The sequence below is a fragment of the Megalobrama amblycephala genome, linkage group LG21 (genome assembly GCF_018812025.1).
Source record: "Megalobrama amblycephala isolate DHTTF-2021 linkage group LG21, ASM1881202v1, whole genome shotgun sequence".
Classification (NCBI taxonomy): Eukaryota; Metazoa; Chordata; class Actinopteri; order Cypriniformes; family Xenocyprididae; genus Megalobrama; species Megalobrama amblycephala.
In genome coordinates this window covers 17,276,596-17,298,499 of record NC_063064.1, presented here as the reverse complement: position 1 = coordinate 17,298,499, position 21,904 = coordinate 17,276,596, and the positions used below count along the sequence as shown (strand labels likewise).

Below are 21,904 nucleotides of genomic sequence, written 5' to 3'. Positions count from 1 at the left end.
TTAGCTGTGTGAACTTTGTAAATGCACTGTATTATAGTCGAGAGCTCAGGGGGGGAGGGCAGGGAGCGAGAGATTTAAAGGGGCCGCAGCCTCGGTGCATAGTTAATGATGCCCCAAAATAGGCAGTTAAAAAAATTAATTAAAACAAATCTATGGGGTATTTTGAGCTGAAACTTCACAGACACATTCAGGAGACACCTTAGACTTATATTACATCTTGTAAAAACTGGTTCTAGGGCACCTTTAATCAAAAACATCTTAATTTGTGTTCCAAAGATGAACAAAGGTCTCATAGGTTTGGAACGACATGAAGGTGTTTTCAGAAATGTAATTTTGGGGTGAACAAAAAATTTAATTTTGGGGTTACAAAAAAGGAACGTATTTGAAAATAATAATACATGTCATGACCCCTTTAAGTGAAAATAAAATGAAAACATTTTTTGCATGGTACAGGCATTATTGATGTGTTAATTATACATAATAACAGGCTTTGTTAATTTGTTAAATGTGTAATAAGAGCCTGGTTTTGTTGTTGAGGTCTTTAGGTTAGCCTAAAGGCCCGCATTTGTAATTAGTGTTGAATAGTAGGAGGAGCATCCTGATCTGTTCTGTATTTTCATGCTTTTCAAATGTACAGCATCATGTAATTCTCTCCGCTTACTGCATCGTAAATTAGTGGTCTGGTTCACTTCAGGCTCCATCAGTCCTTGCCATATGTTGTAGGAAGCCTGCTTAATTCAACCACTACCTTTCTGTTGCTGATTCTGTTTGTTAGGTAATTTCCAGAAGTGTGAGATCAAGAATATCTCAAAACTGAAAGTCCAGACCTGGTCGGCCTAAAACCAGTGAGATGTGCACTGACCCAGTGGACCATTTTAAAACCATGTTATTACTGAGATTATTGTTTTATCAACTGTAGTGAGGACTTGGCGAACAAAAACACTTAAATGTATCTTTCATTTCCTTTATCAGGTCATGTTTGAGTGACCCAATTTACTATTTCCTGCTTTCATTAAAGTGAGCATAGAGAGAGTGTAATCTCATTGTTTAATCCTTCCTTGGAACATTTCCTCTGAATTGTTTCTGGCAAAACCTGGACCCAAAGCTTAAGGAGGCTAAAACTTAGACCTAATTGCTATGATTGTGTTGCCTTTGCTGGCAGGCACCTTTTTTAAGTGCTTCTTGAAAGCAGATTTGGTCTCAGTTAAGATGTACTTAAAGCATCCTCAATTGTTTCAAAAGCAGGTAATATGATCACATGACAAAACATGAGTTCACCCTTTACCTCAACTTTTACAAGTTGACAGTGACTGTACAGTGGACTGGTTGTCTTTTGTCAAAGACACTTGTGGGCCCTGTTCACCGGTAAAACACAAAGCCTCCCCAATCCTTTTCATATCATTTAATCCTAATCCCTATGATCTACACAGACACAAATCACGCCATGTGACCAAGTCTGGGGGAATTACAGTAGGACGTCAAGAAAAGACCTCAAATGGCAGCATTAGCCTCTATAACAGAGTTCTTTACTGTCTACTAATTGTTATAAAACTTGAGCAGCTGGTTTTTGCGGACTGCATGTGCATTGCCCGTCATTTATTACACATTTTTCATTGACTCTCATATTTAGACTGCGATAAGCCAAGATTATTTCCTTTTTTTTCTCACAGTATCGCTCTCAATCCTGTGTTGTTTTTCTTCATTCATCTGGCCGCCCACAATCTCATGGAGAGAAGGATTTCTGTTGAATGGATGAGAGAGATTCAACACATTCTTTGTGAGTCATCAGGCTTTGCTTTTAAAAAGTCTCTCTCAAGAATTCAGCTTATTGAGAAATTTAAGCACAGCACGTAGTGCATTGTGGGGAAATGCAACAGCCAATAGATGGTATGCATTGACGTCACTTTCCTGCCAGAACATGCCCCCTGAGCCAGACTAAGTGGCAAAAGAACCTGCTGCATGACTGGATTTAATAGGGGAAACTGCGAAAACGCAAGTAAAATTACGTAAATCAAATGATTAAACTAAAGGTTGGACTCGATAGTATTCCTGTAACAACTTACCAAAGATCCAGTAATCCATGGATATTGACATGCAGCCAGGAATTGTGTTTCCAGACATTTATAAGTGCCTTATTTTGACGCCGGGGAAATACATAAAGCAAATTTCACTGTGAACGCTTTATATAAATACAATAAAGGTAGGTCTAAATCTGGGTGATCACTTATATCAATGTTATATATCATCCAGTCCTAAAACATGTATAGTTTTTGTCAGTGTTTATTTAAAAACAGAGTATAAGATGGTTAATATTCAATTGATGAGTTGTCAATACAATATATAACAATACTTGCCTGGAAAATCCAGCCTCGCCACTGTACCAGCGGATGTGTCTGGTCGGCCATTGAATCAATTCGATTTCTAAGGCGGAGCAAATCCGAGCAAACAGGAAGCGGAGTAAACCAATCAGAGAAGGGCGGATATGACGTTAGCAAAGCGACAAGAGAGTCAACAGCGAAAAGTAAATAAACGGCCCTGGGCAAGCACGGAGGGTAGTTTAACATGGCAAGCACTAGAGAAAGCGACGTTAATGACTTGTGTCATTGTTGCAGTAAGAATTTGAGAATACGTGGTGTTATTGCCAATTGTGTGTGTGTGTGAGAGACATCGTATCAGGCCATCAAGCTGTTCGATAAACTGTTTAAAACATACAGTCCCCGATCAGTGCTGAGATTCTAGATGGCATAAACAAAGATGTAATGAATCTTGACAAACTGAGGACGGAATCGAAACGGTCTCGTGTCTCTCTCACGCTCATCTGCTCGTGCTGGGATCAGCAGCGGCGCGGGCGACACAACGAGCCTCTTTACAGATGTCAAAAAAACCAAAGAAGCTCTTTAATGCTTTTGTGCTCGCTTGAATGAGATTCGCCATGTATTTTGAACACAATGAAGCGAGAATGGACGAGCACAAGCTTCATTAGACACGCGAGCAGTCTCCGTTTCTCTCAAAACATCATCCAATATTTAAATGTACTCTTCTAATGCATTCTTGTGATCGAATTTTGTCGATTCGCTGGAGTGTTTTTATTTAAAAAGGCTAAAAAGAAGCTGCTTTAAACCAGCACATTCTCACCTGAAAAACTCTTAAAACTACATATCATGACATAATAACAGTAATATTTTTAAATTATGCAGGTTTTCTCCTTTACTATGACGCTTGCTGGTTAGTGCGAGATGCATTCTGGGATACCTGGCTGTCTCAAGTCTGCACAAGTCACCTCTCGATGCATCCTCGATAAAAGGGGCGGATCAAGAACACATCCGGGGATTTGAACTGAACTTGGCTAGATGCGTACTTTGAATTGGAACAGTACTTGGACAACGACTGATGACGTTTCACAAGTCCACAACAACACAAGTACAGACAAGTACGCATATTGAGAAACGGCTATGGTCTGCTCTGCTCGATATTGAACAGTGCCCAAGGAAGTCGACCGGAAGTTGAAGTCGGCCGCGGGCCGCCATCTTGTAGCAGAACTTCACTTGCATTAGCATCCCATTGACTCCCATTCATTTTGGCGTCACTTTGACAGCGAATAACTTTACATCTGAGGTGTTTAAAGACTCCATTTGTCCATTATTTATTTCTAAAGATACACGACAATGTATAAAGGGCTCCATTACCTTCTATGTTACATTATGGCCCCGTAGAAACAGTTTTTTGTAAAAATAGGCTAACGATTGCGTCATAAACACTCGACTCTCTGTCGCACAGTAGAGAAATTACCGTACAGACAGGAGGAGAAGCTCGCAGGCAATAGTATGCATTAACTTAATATGGCGTACTGGCGTTACATTTTAAAATACTATACAAAATAATTAATCAGAATACTTACTCCTGCTCACTCACGCCAAAGAACTCCCCGCTCAAGCTCGCCGTCTCTGCAAGATTAACGATGGCAGTTTGCACGCACAGCTAGTAGAAGATTTACATCTGTCAGACAGGTTGCTGACGTCATCAAGCTTAGTTTGAGTCTGCGCGTCAGAAACGGAAGTGCTAAAAATCGCTAAAAATGGGCTTCACTTGTCTCAATTGAGTTCCAATGGGGTCGCTGTGTCCATTTCTTTTACTGTCTATAATATTGAAGGGACTTTCGCTGCACTGGATTGACGCTGTTTGCGTCACTGAAATAAACTAATCTGATTCGTCGGTACGTTTTGGAGTTGACTCGAATCGCGACGGATGGCAGACTGACCAGACTGATATATCTTGTAGAATATATATCAGTCTGGCCTTGCCAGTAGGGCTGGGCGATATATCGCATGCGATTCTCACGCGCATTTCGTCAGTAAAGCCGGTTCCCTGATTACCGCTAAATCGGCATCACCTGCTTTCAAATGGAGCGGCATTTAATAGACAGAGCCGTAGTTCACGGACAAGCCACGCAAAATCGAAGATGAATTGACTTCGATACTGAACGCGATTTTGCGTGGCTTGTCCGTGAACTACGGCTCTGTCTATTAAAAGGCGCTCCATTTGAAAGCAGGTGATGGCGATTTAGCGGTAATCAGGGAACCGGCTTTACTGACGAAATGCGCGTGAGAATCGCATGCGATATATCGCCCAGCCCTACTTGCCAGGCAATAACAATACAATATATAGGGTATGATTTTACCCCAAAATTCAACATATTGACAAAAGAATAACTGCAAATCCATGTTTCGCTGTCTGGAATCCACTTGTTTCTGTGAATTACAACGATCCATTTGCTTCTCCTTTAGCTTTTGACAGTCTGTAAAAATATACCGCAGATTTCTTGTCAAATCTATTTGTACAATCACTTGCAGATCTCTTTCCCAATTTTGAATGTGTTTTGTGTGTTTTTTGCGGCATTCACACTGAAAACCAATGCTGCAACCCAGTGAGTTGTTTATGGCGTTGTATGTTGCTATGCTAAAGGCACAATATTCTATTTATATAATACTTGTTTATATGATACTTGTCAGTATTAATTGAAACATATGTTTGTTTATAATCAATATTGCTTTGTTTGCCATCTTAGATTTTTTTTAAAGTTAATGTATAGCATAATGCAAAATACAACAGTTTTCAGTTACAGATGCCACTGCAGAAACGGACTATTTGCAGCCATCATTAATTTCATGAGCAAACATGTCCAATAACAGATTTTAAATGTATTTTTCTATGTTAATTTCTTTACCTGTTCAACTTTTTAATGACTGTAAATTAAAATAGGAGAGTATTAAAAAATAAGATCCCAACAGGGCTTTTATATTGAAGTTTGGAATATGAAAGGTCAGTTGAATTGCATGAGAAGGTTGTCAAATTACATAATAGCACCTTTATTTGTCTGAAAGTTGAAGCATGTAAAGGTGTGGTTTCCTTCAGTAACTCGTGCTTCAAGACAAAAGAGTTGAAGGCAAATATTCTTGTTTTCCAGAACTCCCTTGGTTATTCACAGATAAGGCATTAGACGGGTGTGTAAGCATACATCGCACGGAAGATGGAACAAACAGGACATAAACCTTTCAGATGATGTACCTTTGATGCATAAATGATCTATAGTCTTGCAGGACATAAACTGACTGATAACTTGCTGACTAAGCACACTGTCTAATGCCGATAGCTAACACTTATCTAACCGCAGTGATTATTTAAAACTTTCACAAATTTAGCCACAGGCATCCAGCTACCGGATATTCTGATTCATGCTGAATAACCACGATTCCTTTGAATCACAGCCTTTATGTATGCAAGGTAAGAAACTTCCTGTTAAAGATAAAATTCCTTTTAATCACAGACTTTATGTATACAAGGTAAGAAACTTCCTGTTAGTGATAAAAGTTTCATTTTCATCATATTTTCATCTCACCCTGACATATTTTAATCATCACTCAAGTAAAATGTATTTACGCAAAGTAGATTTTGTTTCTAGTGAATATTTAAACCTATTTAACAAGTGTTTAAAATAATTGACACTTTTATTGACAGGAACTGTAGATAGAGTATGAAATGATTGGAAGAAGAAATCAGAAATTTTTTGCAGGTGCACTGCTTGCTATCAGTGGCTTTCCTCCAGATGTAGCTTTGCAGGACAAGGCATGAAGCATTTCACTTAGGCTACTTAAATTGCAGCAACGGAGTTGTTTAGAAGAACATGCTTGCAAAGCAGTTTTAATCTGAAAGCTGTAACATTGGTTTATCCAGCCATGTGTCTCATTTATATGCTTTGCAAACGATGGGCATGTCCCAAAGCTGCTCATTTGAAAAGCAGAACTGTTGGCCTAACAGATAGTCAGCATAATATCCTCTTGGGGGTGTGATTTACTGTGAAATATGACTGGCTGTCTGTGTCAGCAGAGAATGATGGGATGTGGGTTTATGGTGCCCTTCTGGTTGATCTGGAGCCGGTTAATCCGCTCCCTTCAATAAATAATGCAGACAGGCAGCTGGTTGAGCTTTCATAATGTCGAGTTAACAGGAAGAATCTGTGAGTTACAGGATGCTGGAGTCTATAAACTGAACAATCTGGTAGCCGTATTACAGTATGAGTACAGTTGGGCTGTCTGCACTTGTCCTGTAGTGGAGAATGCTTTCAGATGGAGTTACTACTTCCTGTTACTTATTGTAATATCATATATGACTGGATTCAATTTGTAGCCTTGTAATTCTGAATACATCAAAAAGGCATTTTTATTTTATTTTATTTTATTTTATTTTATTTTATTTTATTTTATTTTATTTTATTTTATTTTATTTTATTATCAGCTGGTAGAGCATGGCACTAATGCCATTGCCATGGGTTCAATTCCTAGGCACAAATACTACCCAATAAATAAATAAACACTTTTACTGCAAGTAAATCATTTGTATTAAAAATATTTTGCTATTTTTATTTTATTTTATTATTTTATTTTTATTTTATTTTCACCAAAGTCATCTGTTCAGTTCCCAGAAAAAATGCATACCTTAAATTTGCTATTTTATTTTATTTTATTTTATTTTATTTTATTTTATTTTATTTTATTTTATTTTATTTTATTTTATTTTATTATTTTATTTTATTTTATTTTATTTTCACCAAATTCATCTGTTCAGTTCCCAGGAAAAATGCATACCTTAAATTTGCTTTTTTTATTTTATTTTATTTTATTTTATTTTATTTTATTTTATTTTATTTTATTTTATTTTATTTTATTTTATTTTATTTTATTATTTTCACCAGTCATCTGTTCAGTTCCCAGGAAAAATGCATACCTTAAATTTGCTATTTTATTTTATTTTCACCAAAGTCATCTGTTCAGTTCCCAGGAAAAATGCATATCTTAAATTTTTATTTTATTTTATTTTATTTTATTTTATTTTATTTTATTTTATTTTATTTTATTTTATTTTATTTTATTTTATTTTATTTTATTTTATTTTATTTTATTTTATTTTATTTTATTTTATTTTATTTTATTTTATTATTTTCACCAGTCATCTGTTCAGTTCCCAGGAAAAATGCATACCTTAAATTTGCTATTTTATTTTATTTTATTTTATTTATTTTATTTTATTTTATTTTATTTTATTTTATTTTATTTTATTTTATTTTCACCAAAGTCATCTGTTCAGTTCCCAGGAAAAATGCATATCTTAAATTTTTATTTTATTTTATTTTATTTTGTTTTGTTTTGTTTTGTTTTGTTTTGTTTTGTTTTATTTTATTTTATTTTATTTCATTTTATTATTTTCACCAGACATCTGTTCAGTTCCCAGGAAAAATGCATATCTTAAATTTTTATTTTATTTTATTTTATTTTATTTTATTTTATTTTATTTTATTTTATTTTATTTTATTTTATTTTATTTTATTTTATTTTATTTTATTTTATTTATTCACTGTAATTTATTTTAGATTAAAATGACTGCATACATTATTTTATTATAATTTCCTCATTGCCACTTGTGTGATGAAGCAAGTGCGTCAACCACTAGATATCCAAGGCTTTTAGCAATTGCATGAAAATAACAATTTTACAATTATAGCTTGTTGCACTCAAATAATTAACAATTACACATTAATGGGAATGAAGCATCCTTTCTTTGTTCTCTCTGTCTCTCCTTTTTGTGTTCAGCTGATAAGTGGGTGGGGCAAAGAAAGTCGGGAGGGGCTGTCATTAGAGGGCTGCACCAATAGCAGCCGCTAAAACATAATTGACTTGAATAGGAGCTCCTACCCTTCCTCCACTTCCACACAAAGCCCCATGCTGTGATTGCCTTCTTTTGTTAAGCTCTCTTTTCTCTGTGGCAGCCTCCTTGCCACGTGCCAAGTGTTTTCGTCACGGCAGATGTCTGACACAATCTGCTCTAATCTTTGCCGTGCTTCCTTGACGTGACAGGCATGTAGTGACTTTGCAATGGGTCGAAACCTGTTTCAACTTTGATGTGCACAGAAGGGAAAATTATGTATTTGCTTAATTTCATTTTAATATAAAGATTATTGATTGAGGTAATGACCTGACAAAATAGAGTCTGTTTAATTAAATGTGACAGGCAGAGAACACATCTCTAAATGGATCTTTCCGTAACGTTAAGACACTGCTCGCAGCCAGGACAAGGGTAAGTGTAGTCAATAGACAGGGTGTATATTTGCTACGGTCCTCGCTAATGAATTTAGAAACCCTCTTTGATAAGGGCCAGCATGAGGTCTAATCATCAAAGATCCCTAAAAACTCGCTGGCTAATTAGATTAGCCTTTTCATCCACTGCATAAAACAGTTGCCTAATGATGTTGTAAAGGCAAGAAAAAGCTTCAGCTTTATTTTAACACCCTGTTCAACTTTATTGTAGAAAAGCTGAAAAATGATGGCACTTGGATGTTTCTTTTCCATCTTAAAGCTTTAGAAGAGGTTTGGTCTTACATGCTGAGAGGCCTGCTGAGTTAATGCTAAACTACGGATATAGAGCAGGATGAACCATTGGATCATATCCTTGCTCCCGACCTACCACCTTTTCTTTCTGACACCGTCCTTCGTGGCTGTTGATCCTCACTGTGGAACTGTTATATAACTGTGACTCTCTGACTGATGATTCAGTAGATTTGATCTCTGGTTAACTTTCCCAGAGGGATTTAGCCAGTTTCTCCCTGTCACTGACAGTGTTTAAGGCAATAGACTTCATACTGCTATGTGGCATACTACCATACTACTAAACAAAATTAAGTTTTTTTAGGAAAACATGTCATTTCTTTTCTCCATATAGTGGACTTCAATGAGGATCAACGGATTGAAGGTCCAAATTGCAGTTTCAGTGCAGCTTCAAAGGGCTCTTCACCATCCCAGACGAGGAAAAAGGGTGTTATCTAGCTAAACGATTGGTCATTTTCTAAAACAAAAATAAAAATCTACATATACTGTATATACATTTTAACCACAAATGCTCATCTTGCACTGCTCTGTGATGCGCCACGCATTACGTATTCATGTTGGAAAGGTCACATGATGTAAGATGAGCATTTGTGGTTAAAAAGAATATAATTTTTTTTTTTTTTTTAGAAAATTAATGATTATTTCACTAGAAAAGACCCTTATTCCTCGTCTGGGATCGTGTAGAGCCCTTTGAAGCAGCATTGAAACTGCAATTTGGACCTTCAACCCATTGATCCCCGCTGAAATCCACTGTGTGGAGAAAAATCCAGGAATGTTTTCCTCAAAAACCTTTCTTTTCGACCGAAGAAAGAAAGACATGAACATCTTGGATGACATGGGGGTAAATAAATTATCAGGAATTTTTAATTCTGAAGTGAGCTAATCCTTTAACTGGATGCAACACACTGAATTGAATATCATATAGAGGTAACAGTGTAGCATACTACTTTTTAAACATTTATTGTTGCATACAGCGGGAACTATAAACTGTGCAATATCCATTTTCAAGCACAGCCTCATAGAATTCTGACCTTGTAAATTTTGGTTAAAAATGCAATGGCTGCAATGACGCATAGCCTTTTTCTCTTCAGTTCCTCCTCTATTATGAGCCAGTCTTAAGCATTTTTTCAGTCAACACTTCAAGTTTCAGGAGCAGTCAGTGGCAGGCCAAGGAGGATTTAGATGGACTTGAACGGAAAAGAGGACGTGTCTTTCATGTATTACTGCTGGCCTACTTTGAAAGTTCTTTAATTGCTCGAGGAAAATCTGCGCTTACTGCCTTTTGCCATTTAATAGAAGTATTTTTTTGCAATCTGGAGAGGTTTAGAGGGTCTTTTATCTGAAGAAAATGAAATGCATGAAAATTTTGTTGAGTCATGCCCACTTAAGTCTATATGTTACTATGCAGAAAGGGAGATGATAATTGTTGTCATTAGGAGGATTCTGGGAAATGGAGTTCTCGAGGGGAATGAGGATATGTGACCTCCTCAGGGAGGGTAGCAAGCAAGCAGTGTGGGAGAGGATGCTGAACAAGAGTCATCCTCACTGTTTCACAGCCCAGAGCGGATAGAGAGAGAGAGAGAGAGAGAGAGAGAGGGAGGGGCAATGCTAAGAATAGAACTGGAACCACTGGAGCTTCATCCCATTGGGCACAACCACAGCCAAACAGCCTCCCATGATGACATCCTCTGGGAGATAGAATGGGTCATGGGCTCAAGCCGGGTGTATACTGTACAATTTAAGGCACGATTTTGCTGTGTGAAACAAATTTCAGGACCCATAAGAGAATTATTTTGCTGTTTAGAGCACAGAGTCCTTAGTATTAAAGGTCCCGTTTTTTGTGGTTTTTTGAAGCTTTGATTGTGTTTATAGTGTGCAATATAACATGTGTTCATGTTTCGCGTGTAAAAAAACACAGTATTTTTCACATAATTTACTTATCTGTATAACGTTGTTTCCACTGTCATAAAAACGGGCTGATGACTTCCTTGTTCTATGAAGTCCCTCCTTCAGAAATACGTAACGAGTTCTGATTGTGCCAGCGGTTCCTGTGTTGTGATTCGACAGCAGTTTAGCGCATCTTGCCCGGAAAGGTCACGCCTCTTACCATAACGTGGAGATGCATGCGCTCAGTGTTATTGTAAACATGTCTTTAATTTTACCCTATCAATTTGAGCCGGAATCAGACCCGGTCGTTGGACTGCGGGATGAAAATAACAGCGTTTCGACGACATGGCGACAAACACACTCTACAAACGCAACTCTTGTGCATTCCTGTGGGCGGAGGTTAGTCAAAAAACTGTTTTAGTGACGTCATTAAAGAAGGAAGTAGAGGGATGTAGTCCAAACTGGCCGTTCGATGTAGGCGACTTTTGTTATATAAAATATCTAGCTTGGCATTGAACTTTGAGCTTTAAAATTTTACAGATTTTATTTATACTCTAACAACAACATTACACACTAACTAAAGTTTGAAACATGGGATCACGAAGAACGGGACCTTTAATATATTTGAAAACTCAGGAATTATCATTAGATTTGGATCATTTTAGCTTTTCTGCAAAATCTCATCATAAAGGACTGAAAAAAAACACACACAGTGTGTATCCATCTTTAGTCAGACTATGCAAATATCTGAGGCGGCAATGAACTGAAGAACTATTTCAAGAGCTAATTTGCTTAATCGTTCTTTACTTTGGCCTCCAGATGCATCTGTCCTCATTTGCACAGTTGTTTACTTCATCTGTGGCATATATGACTTCTGTTGCTAATATGGCTCCCGGGTTGGGTATTGTGCTGTTGTCAAAAATGCTAATGCTAATAGAGAAATCAGCAATGAGATATCTGTACTGACTGCTGGATATGCATTTTGCTTTTTACTCTCTGTTTAGCTTTTTTTACGTGAGTGTTTTCTGACCTTTCCAAGATCTCTTGGCCTTGATGTTGCCCTCATCCTTGCGGCCAGCAATAGTCATGGCACTGCAGTCCAGTGATGGTCAGCTTTATTAGCATGCAGTTAGCACATGTCCTGCAGCCCATGTCTTTCTCCCTTACAAACTCATCTCTGTCAGGCGCTGAATGGTCTCTGCTCATCTGTCCTGATTTACCACAGCTCTGCTGATAGGGCATGGGAAAAGAGCCTGCTCTCATGTCTTCAGAGCCATTAAAGTCAACGGATGGCTTCCTAATATGGACAAATCGTAATGTCACCACCTCCGTATTTTTCCAACAAATCCACTCTCTCTTATCTAGATCAATGTTTTTATTTTAAATATGATTGTTTGACAGATAAAGTTTTTTTTTTTTAAACAAAGCCTTCCCTTTCAAACAAGTGGTGATGTGAATTTTCTGGTACTTAATATTTACCATGGTAATGAATAATTACTTTATTGATACATCCCGTTTTCACTAAGGAGACAGTATCTATCCAAAACAACTGTTTGTTATTGCAATTTCTTTCACTTTAAAGTTGTTGATACACATTATTTTTCAAACTTTTTTTTTTTTTTTTTTTGTGATTCTGTCTTCTCAATACAGTAGGTCTTAGTGTCAATGTTTCCCATAACATAACATAAATCTGCTATAGTGGGCATTTCATTTAAAAATACATTAAAATAATTTTAAAAGATTATTATATACAACCTTTCAAAAGTTAGATTTTTAAAGAAATTAATACCTTTTTCAGCAAGATTGCATTAAAGGTGCCCTAGAATTAAATATTGAATTTATATTGGCATAGTTGAATAACAAGAGTTCAGTACATGGAAAAGACATACACTGAGTTTCAAACTCCATTGTTTCCTCCTTCTTATATAAATCTCATTTGTTTAAAAGACCTCCGAAGAACAGGCGAATCTCAACATAACACCGACTGTTACGTAACAGTCGGGGTGTACGCCCCCAATATTTGCATATGCCAGCCCATGATCGAGGCATTACACAAGGGCAGCCAATATTAACGTCTGGATGTGCACAGCTGAATCATCAGACTAGGTAAACAAGCAAGAACAATAGCGAAAAATGGCAGATGGAGCGATAATAACTGACATGATCCATGATATCATGATATTTTTAGTGATATTTGTGAATTGTCTTTCTAAATGTTTCGTTAGCATGTTGCTAATATACTGTTAAATGTGGTTAAAGATACCATCGTTTATTACTGTATTCACGGAGACAAGAGAGCCATAGCTATTTTCATTTTTAAACACTTGCAGTCTGTATAGACCTCTTTGGAGCAGTCGTCACAATTACATCACTTGCAGCTGCGCGCGCATAGTGGTTGCAGAAAAATATCGGTAGCAATTGGAGGAAAATGTGCAAAATCCACAGAATAAGAGAAAAACGTTTTGTTGTGCCTCTGGATGTTGGAATCGGAATGCAAAAAAAATATAGTCTTCATTTTTTAAAGAAAACCATCGTTGAAAACGTCCTTTGAAGCTAAACGGAGACGTTTCACAGACTGGACTGATGATACCTGCAAGGATTAGTCTACTATTAAAGCAGGAATTTGATGTAAACAGTAAGTCTACATAATATTCACATATGCAGTTCAGAGGACATCCATACATATCAGTTACAGCATGAAATAATATTTAAACCTTTAACATTTTACATAGATAACTTTTAAACATAGTCTATAAAATTTTTATTTCACAATTCTGACTTTTTTTCTTGCATTTGCGTGTTTATGACTCCCAGTTCGGCCATTATAACTCGCAATTGTGAGTTTATTTCACAATTCTGAGGGGAAAAAAGTCAGAATTGCAGGATAAATTGCAATTCAGAAAAGACAGGATAACGAGTAGGCGATATCTCACAATTCTGTTTTTCTTTGTAAGAAATGTGAGATATAAACTCGAAATTAACTTTTTTTTTATTCTTTTATTTCGTGGCTTCCATAGACTGCTACTGCTCAACTGTCATTTTCTGCAACCAGGTAGGCTCCGCCCATAAAAAACGTCATCGCTGTTTGCAAACACCAAATTGGTCTATAATGCATAAACACAACTTCATTCTTTATAAATCTCTCCAACAGTGTAGCATTAGCCGTTAGCCACGGAGCACAGCCTCAAACTCATTCAGAATCAAATGTAAACATCCAAATAAATACTATACTCACATGATCCGATGCATGCATGCAGCATGCATGATGAACATCTTGTAAAGATCCATTTTGAGGGTTATATTAACTGTGTAAACTGTGTTTATGCTGTTCAAGGCAAGCACGAGCTCTGGGGGAGGGGGAGCACGAGAATTAAAGGGGCCGCAACCTATATATCGGTGTATAGTTAATTATGCCCCAAAATAGGCAGTTAAAAAAATGAATAAAAAAAAATCTATGGGGTATTTTGAGCTGAAACTTCACAGACACATTCAGGGGACACCTTAGACTTATATTACATCTTTTAAAAAGAAGTTCTAGGGCACCTTTATATTTATAAAAAAGTGACAGTAAAAACATTTATAATTTTACAAAAAGTTGTTTTGAACTTCTTTAAAAATGTCTTTCCACAAAAATATTAAGCAGCACAACCATTTTTAACATTGATAATAATAAGAAATGTTTCTTGAGCACCAAAACAGCATATTAGAATAATTTCTAAAGGATCATGTGACAGTGAAGACTGGAGTAATAATGTTGAAAATTCAGCTTTAAATCACAGGAATACTTTACATTTTAAAATATATTAAATATGAATAAATACATACAATTTTAATAATAATATTTTACAATATTTCTATTTCACTGTATTTTTGATCAGATAAATGCAGCCTTGATGAGCATAAGAGCCTTTTTTCAAAACTGTACAAAAATAAAAAAGGTATCAATCCCAAACTTTTGAGCGGTATTAATAAATTATTGCAGGGGAAAATAAGCATTTTAATTGTGTAATTTCCTCAGTATGTTTATAAAGCTTTACACTTGAGAAAAAACAAGAAATAAATGGAGGCGGTAATATTGTTTTGTCTCTTTAACAGTTTTGTGTCTCTGTCAGGTCAAGACTATAAGCCGTTTTGTTTGATAAACTTTTAAACTTTGCCATGTTGCAATGTTTAACATGGCCATGTACAGCACGTTCCCTGCATGGCCTGGTTAATGATCACTGGACAATCCAAAAGGTCAGTTTGCTAACCTCTCTGGCTCACGTGTGCTGTAAGTGACAGGATCTGGACACTGTCTAAACTTTATGGGTCATAATACTGTCAAAGTGTAGGATACCGTAATCTCTCTGTTTTTTCTCCATCTAGAGACAGGTGGTTGTTCCGTGTTAAGTTCTACACCCTCATAAGGGCGCTATATGTCAGCACTCTGCGGTACGGTTGACCTGGTCACCTGCTGTGGGAGAAAGAGGTCTTTCTTGTGTCTTTTTGTTCTGTTAGACCAGGTAAAACCATATGAGAAAGAGAGAATTAGAGGAGCGGCAGCTGGGGGAACGCGGAGCCGTGAAGATCCGGTAACAATAGACTTGTTTTACTTGAACAAAGAAGTTGTCATGGTATTTTCCCACCATTCTCTCTTGGGCAGAACACACTGATTTAGTTACAACGCAGAGTAATACCATACACAGATGTGCTGTGTAGGTGAAGCTTTATTTATTCCCAATGATAGCAAGCTGTCTTCAGAGCAGCAATATTCTTTTTACACACACACACACACACACACAAAAAACCCCAGCAAAAGCCAAAGCCCAGTTTATTGCAACAGAGAAACAGATGAGAGGTTTTTGTTGTAGCTTCAGATATTGTGCCATTTGCCACAGTGTTCTCAAAAACTGCTTTATAAAATATGGAAAAGTGTTACCGCACTCCCAGCAGGCCTGCAGTAACTCGTCTTGTATGTTGGCCATTAGAGTCACTTTCCCACAAACACGGCTACTCTACAGTAGTGGGTCTGACAACACTTAACCTCCGACCTTGCCGACAACCGTAACGTTAAACACGAGTAGAAGCGTGGAGAGGGCCGGGAAGTCTTGTGGGTGTGTGTGATTATAGGGAAATATAAAGGCTCAGAGCACTCCAATAATTACTCACAGGCGCACTGGCACATGTGCTGATTTTTAAGGGATAATTTCTGTGGTTTTCGGAAAAACAAGCCAGGAAGGCTACTGATAATCTTATCTAAGATTTTGTAATATTAGGCATACAATGTAAACAAAAAAGTTGTTGAGAAAAGATAAAAAATAAAGGCAACATGATGCATGAAGATTAGTCACACTAACCCTACTGCAGTTTGAATTTGGTTCTTCGCTGAATACGAAATGTCTTATTCAGCTGATAAATTCTTGCTAAGGCAAGGTTTCTTTTTCAGAAAAGGTTCAAATAGCAAACCATAAATGTGCATTATATTTTTTTATTTGATTTGTTTATGATTAGTTTGTTCAGACAACTAGGCTAGTTGTGAAAACATTTGGAGGAAATGTTGGTTTAAAACTAAATAAGCATGATGTATGTTTTCCATATTTCCATATCAGTTATTAGTCGATGTTGGAGATTTTTCAAATTTGGTAACCAATATGGAAAATACATATCATGCTTATTTAGTTTCAGATCAACAGTAGATTGTAGATGTCATATATATATATATATATATATATATATATATATATATATAAAATACACAGTCAAACCAAAAATTATTCAGACACTAGATATATTTGTTTATATAATTTTACTATTCGGTCCAGGACACTATTGTTAATTTATGTTAGTGAGGATAGCAAAATAAAGTAAACTATGACATATTATACCCAAAAATTCTTCATACAAATTGGGACCAAAAATTATTCAGACACTTTGACCTGACCATGTTTTGCTTAAGTATTATCTGACATAACTAAGATAAAAAAATTTCTGACACAGTTTAGCACTGAGATCTTGTCATATTTTATTACAATTTTTTAAACTACAGTGAATAAAATGTAATAATGAATGAATAAAAATATTAAAGGTGTCTGAATAAATTTTGGTTTGACTGTATATATATATATATATATATATATATATATATATATATATATATATATATATATATAGCTGTTTTTACTTTCAATCAAAAAAAACCCCTATATATATATATATATATATATATATATATATATATATATATATATATATATATATATATATAATATATAATATATAATATATATAAAATACACAGTCAAACCAAAAATTATTCAGACACTAAGATATATTTTTTTATATATTTTTATTAGTGGGTGCAGGACACTATAGTTAATTTATGTTAGTGAGGATAGCAAAATAAAGTAAACTATGACATATTATACCCAAAAATTCTTCATACAAATTGGGACCAAAATTATTCAGACACTTTGACCTGACCATGTTTTGCTTAAGTATTATCTGACATAACTAAGATAATTTTTTTTCTGACACAGTTTAGCTCTGAGATCTTGTCATATTTTATTACCATTTTTTAAACTACAGTGAATAAAATGTAATAATGAATGAATAAAAATGTTAAAGGTGTCTGAATAAATTTTGGTTTGACTGTGTATATATATATATATATATATATATATATATATATATATATATATATATATATATATATATATAGCTGCATTTATTTGATTAAAAGTACAGTAAAAATGGCAATTTTGTGAAATATCATTACAATTTAAAATAACTGTTTATTTTCTAGCTTAATATATTTGAATGAGTATTTTTCCTATTTATGTAATTGTTGCAATTGAAAAATAATTTAATAAGCTGTCAAATGTAATATTTATCCAATCTCAAAATGTAATTAATTTCAAACTGTAAATTATACTGTAATGTTGTGATGCCTAAACTCACTTGATGCATTTAAAATGACTGAATTTATTTATTTTTCTTTGAAATTTGACAAAATATAATAGAATTTTTATTTTAATAACATGAAACATGAAAATAATTGCCATCTTATCAGTATCAGCCAGAATTTTAATATTGCTGCCTCTGATTTAATATTCTGAATTTTTATTTATTTATTTTTAAATGTAGATTCAAATTTCCCTGTATTTGTGACTCCTTGTATGCTGGTTAAAATGTAATCTTTTTTTTCTGTGACATTTGGCTGTGCACATTCTCACTGCACACACAGATCTGATTGGGTGTTTTTGCACAGGGGCCTGTATGACATCATAAATATGTGTCTGTTTACTCAGTACGTCTTTGTGTGCATGCTCGGGCACGTGAGGAACAATGAAAAGCACGCGGGGGAGAGAGAATAGATGAAGATGAAAAGTGTGCAGTGTAATCACCACGTATATCCCATAGTCCTCCATGCCTCTCAGGAGACCGCTGTCTTTAGTACAGTTGTTATCTCTCCCCAAATGCTCAGTCAGACACTTTCTCATGGCCACAGTGCACCTGACCTTAGCCCTTTCCCTTTATTAGAAAATGTTGCCATGGGTTCTCCTCTCTGGAAGAATCATACTATTAAGAGCAGAACCCGAGTGTGGGAAAATGAAAAATTTCTGTAAGCGAGTGTATGGTTAAAAGAAGGAAGTCGGCTGACAGGTTATGTTTTTACGTACAGCCCTGCTGGATGTACAATTCTCCTATTCATTTTCTTTATTGAATCTGGATTGGAGGGAAAAAATAGCTGTTCTTTCGCACCAGGAAGGGATTTACTCTGAGGTTGATGAGTGGAGGAGAGAGAAAGGAGAGGGGGAAATGATTGTCTGAGGGCCACCGGTGGTTTCAAGTTTCGCCGTCTTTACCCTGGAGCTTTTGATTCTTTGCTCTCCCTTTCTCTCTCGCTCACTCGCCCTCTTTCTTTCTTTCTCTCTCTTCGCCAGCCACCCCCCTTCTTCAGACCACACCACCACTCTTCAGGAGCACAGTAACAGGGAGAAGAGAGGGAGGCAGTGAAGGAAGTGCATCGCGAGGACTTAACGGAGACGATTCTCAGCCATTAATACTCACAGCAAGGTAGGATCACCTTTTTCTTTTGGGGAATCTCCAGTTGGGTGGGGAAAAAGAAGAAAAGTCCTTCTTTCTACATCCAAACCGCTGGTTTCTGTTCTGTCATTTCTCTGTTGCTAGCTCCAGGACAGATGTAAAGTAATCAATGGATGCATGTGAGTTTGTGTGTGTGTTCGATATGTGATACAAGGTGTCTAGACAGAGAAGGGGGTTTTGATGCATTTTCCAAAGATCAGAAGAGGCTAAACCAAATGTTTCCTGTCTAACAGATTACATATCTTGCAGATCTAGGGTAAATATGATAGATATGGAGTTCATTTTAAGAGTGGTTTAGATGAAGTGTAAATGCGAACACGTATTGGAGTTCTTCTGATCTTCTAAGTGATCGAAAAGATCCAACATACCACTATTTCTATACTATCATAGTTTTTAATAATATTTTGAATTAGCGTTTATATTTCTATTTTCAGTTTTCATTTTAATTTTAGTTATCTGTTTTATTTCGAATAATGAAAAATGTGAAAAAGCCTTGCGACATACACGGGTAGATGAACTGACTAAGTTATGATTCATCATGTTAGCTTAAAGGCAGCAGAAACAGATGACATACACAGAAGATGCATGCACACATGCTAAGACAGATGTTGTCTGAGGTCATCCAGATGCCCAGGTGTACAGCATTCAACAGGAATATACCCTCATGACTTCAAACAAAGCAAAAAACAGTTGATTATAGACGTGGATCATTCCTGAACGGTGTTTCACCATCCCCTGCTACTTGGTTTAGTCTTTCTGGCGAGGACAGAGCACCTGTTTTGCGCCTTTGGTATATGCCAAAATCGGGAAAAGAAACTAATTTGAAGACTAATTTGAAGGGTTGATGCTTCTGTAGGCTGTTGATATACATCCCGCCATTCTGAGTTTAAACCTCTGATTAGCATAAGCCACGAGGCAGCTTAAAAATTTTAATGGGAAACCATAAACTCCCGGGTTTAATTTTAGCGAGTTTCCAAGCTGGAGCTTAGTGGCACGCGGTGGAACTGCGGTGCTGGTGCGAATTTCAGACTTGCTAATTTCTACACTATATTTGGATTTTAGGGGAAATGCAAAGATGCTCATTTGTTATTGGCAGGCTCCCATCATCTGCAGAAAAGACATAAATTAAACATTGAGAACTGTGCTAAAAGTTACGAAACATCCCGCAAACCAGTTGCAGTGCAGTTTGGGTTATAATGCCTTTTGCATCCACATTGAATGAAAGGCTAAACAACAGCATAAATTTCAAAGATCCACCCTTGCTGTAATTGCATGTTAATATATGATCTTTTTAGCATTGTTGTTATGGTAGAAGTCAGTTGGCAGAAGTTGGTTTGGCAGTGGCAGTTGTCAGATTGGCCGCTCTCTGGACCGATCTGGCGTCCCTTGACGTGACTAGCACAGGGTGAATAGTTGCCTCGGTGTCTGGATGGACAGACTTGGCACTGGCTGACGGATCAGGAGAGGTGAACAAAAAGCTTGAAGATGACAGACGGGAAAGGGGAAGAATACTCCACTTGTGTCCAGTGGCTAAGGAGCTCTTCAGTGTTCAGTGTGGGAGTGTGATTTTTATCTGAGTTTGTGTGGAGATAAAAGCTCATTTAGACACACCTTTCCCCAAAATACCCTTGCAGCACACAATGTTTGAGGATAGTCTCTACATTTTAAGGAAAATTTTTACCGCTTTTCCCCTAATTGGGTGATATATATATATAACTGTCAAAGAAATTGCCAAGAAACTGTCCTAGCAAGACAGTTTACGCATATCAAGCCGGTAAGAAGAGAACAATTGTCTTCTTTGTCATATTTATAATAAATTTATTATGAAATAATTTTATAAAATAAATAATAATAATAAATTATAAAATAATATTTATTATAAATAATATAATATAATAATATATGAGAGTTGTGGACATTTAACCAACTTTGCTCAGTTGTAAGCTTGCTGCATAATTACTGCATTAATGCAAAAATTAATTATTGAGATTAAATCTATTTACATTTTTTGTTGTGCTGAATTTATTGCGGTTTTAAATTAAAAATGGCAGATGGAGCAATAATAACTGACATGATCCATGATAGCATGATATTTTTAGTGATATTTGTAAATTGTCTTTATAAATGTTTCGTTAGCATGTTGCTAATGTACTGTTAAATGAGGTTAAAGTTACCATCGTTTCTTACTGTATTCACGGAGACAAGAGAGCCGTCGCTATTTTCATTTTTAAACACTTGCAGTCTGTATAATTCATAAACAGAACTTCATTCTTTATAAATCTCTCCAACAGTGGTAGCATTAGCCGTTAGCCACGGAGCATAGCCTCAAATTCATACAGAATCAAACGTATACATCAAAATAAATACTTTACTCACATAATTCGAAGCATGCATGCCGCATGCATGACGAACATCTTGTAAAGATCCATTTGAGGGTTATATTAGCTGTGTGAACTTTGTAAATGCACTTTAATATAGTCGAGAGCTCGTGTGGCAGGGAGCAGGCGAATTAAAGGGGCGGCGCGCTGCCAAAATCAGTGTATAGTTAATGATGCCCCAAAATAGGCAGTTAAAAAAATTAATTAAAAAAAATCTATGGGGTATTTTGAGCTGAAACTTCACAGACACATTCAGGGGACACCTTAGACTTATATTACATCTTATGAAAAAGCATTCTTGGGCACCTTTAAGAATGCTTTTTAAACAAACATACACAAATTAAAATTATTAATTTTTTCCCAACATAATAACACAATAAATATAATAGAAATATACTAAAATAATACAATATTTTTTTAATTTATAATAATAATATTAATAATAATGGTAATAGTAATAGTAATAATAATAATTGTATTATTTTAATTAATATTATTATTATATTATAATATTATTATATTTTATTTTTAGGTGAAATATAGTAATATATTTATTTATTTATTAAAGATTTATTTTTGGTGTTTTTGCCTTTATTATGATAGGATAGTGATTAGACA

The 21,904-nt window shown here is 35.7% G+C and overlaps 1 protein-coding gene across 6 annotated transcripts in view; it reads left to right on the top strand.

Moving 5' to 3' along the window:
* plekha6 (pleckstrin homology domain containing, family A member 6) overlaps positions 1-21,904 on the top strand; it is a 114,705-nt gene that overhangs the window by 7,417 nt on the left and 85,384 nt on the right. For 2 of the 6 annotated variants that reach the window (XM_048173608.1, XM_048173607.1), the window contains exons 1-2: positions 5,534-5,781; positions 18,746-18,878. In XM_048173608.1, coding sequence (XP_048029565.1) covers positions 5,733-5,781; positions 18,746-18,878 — 182 coding nt within the window. In that variant the 5' untranslated portion in view covers positions 5,534-5,732. Of the gene's footprint in view, positions 1-5,529; positions 5,782-18,745; positions 18,879-21,904 lie in introns of those variants that run through there. The other 4 variants (XM_048173606.1, XM_048173605.1, XM_048173611.1 and 1 more) reach the window with 4 other exon arrangements.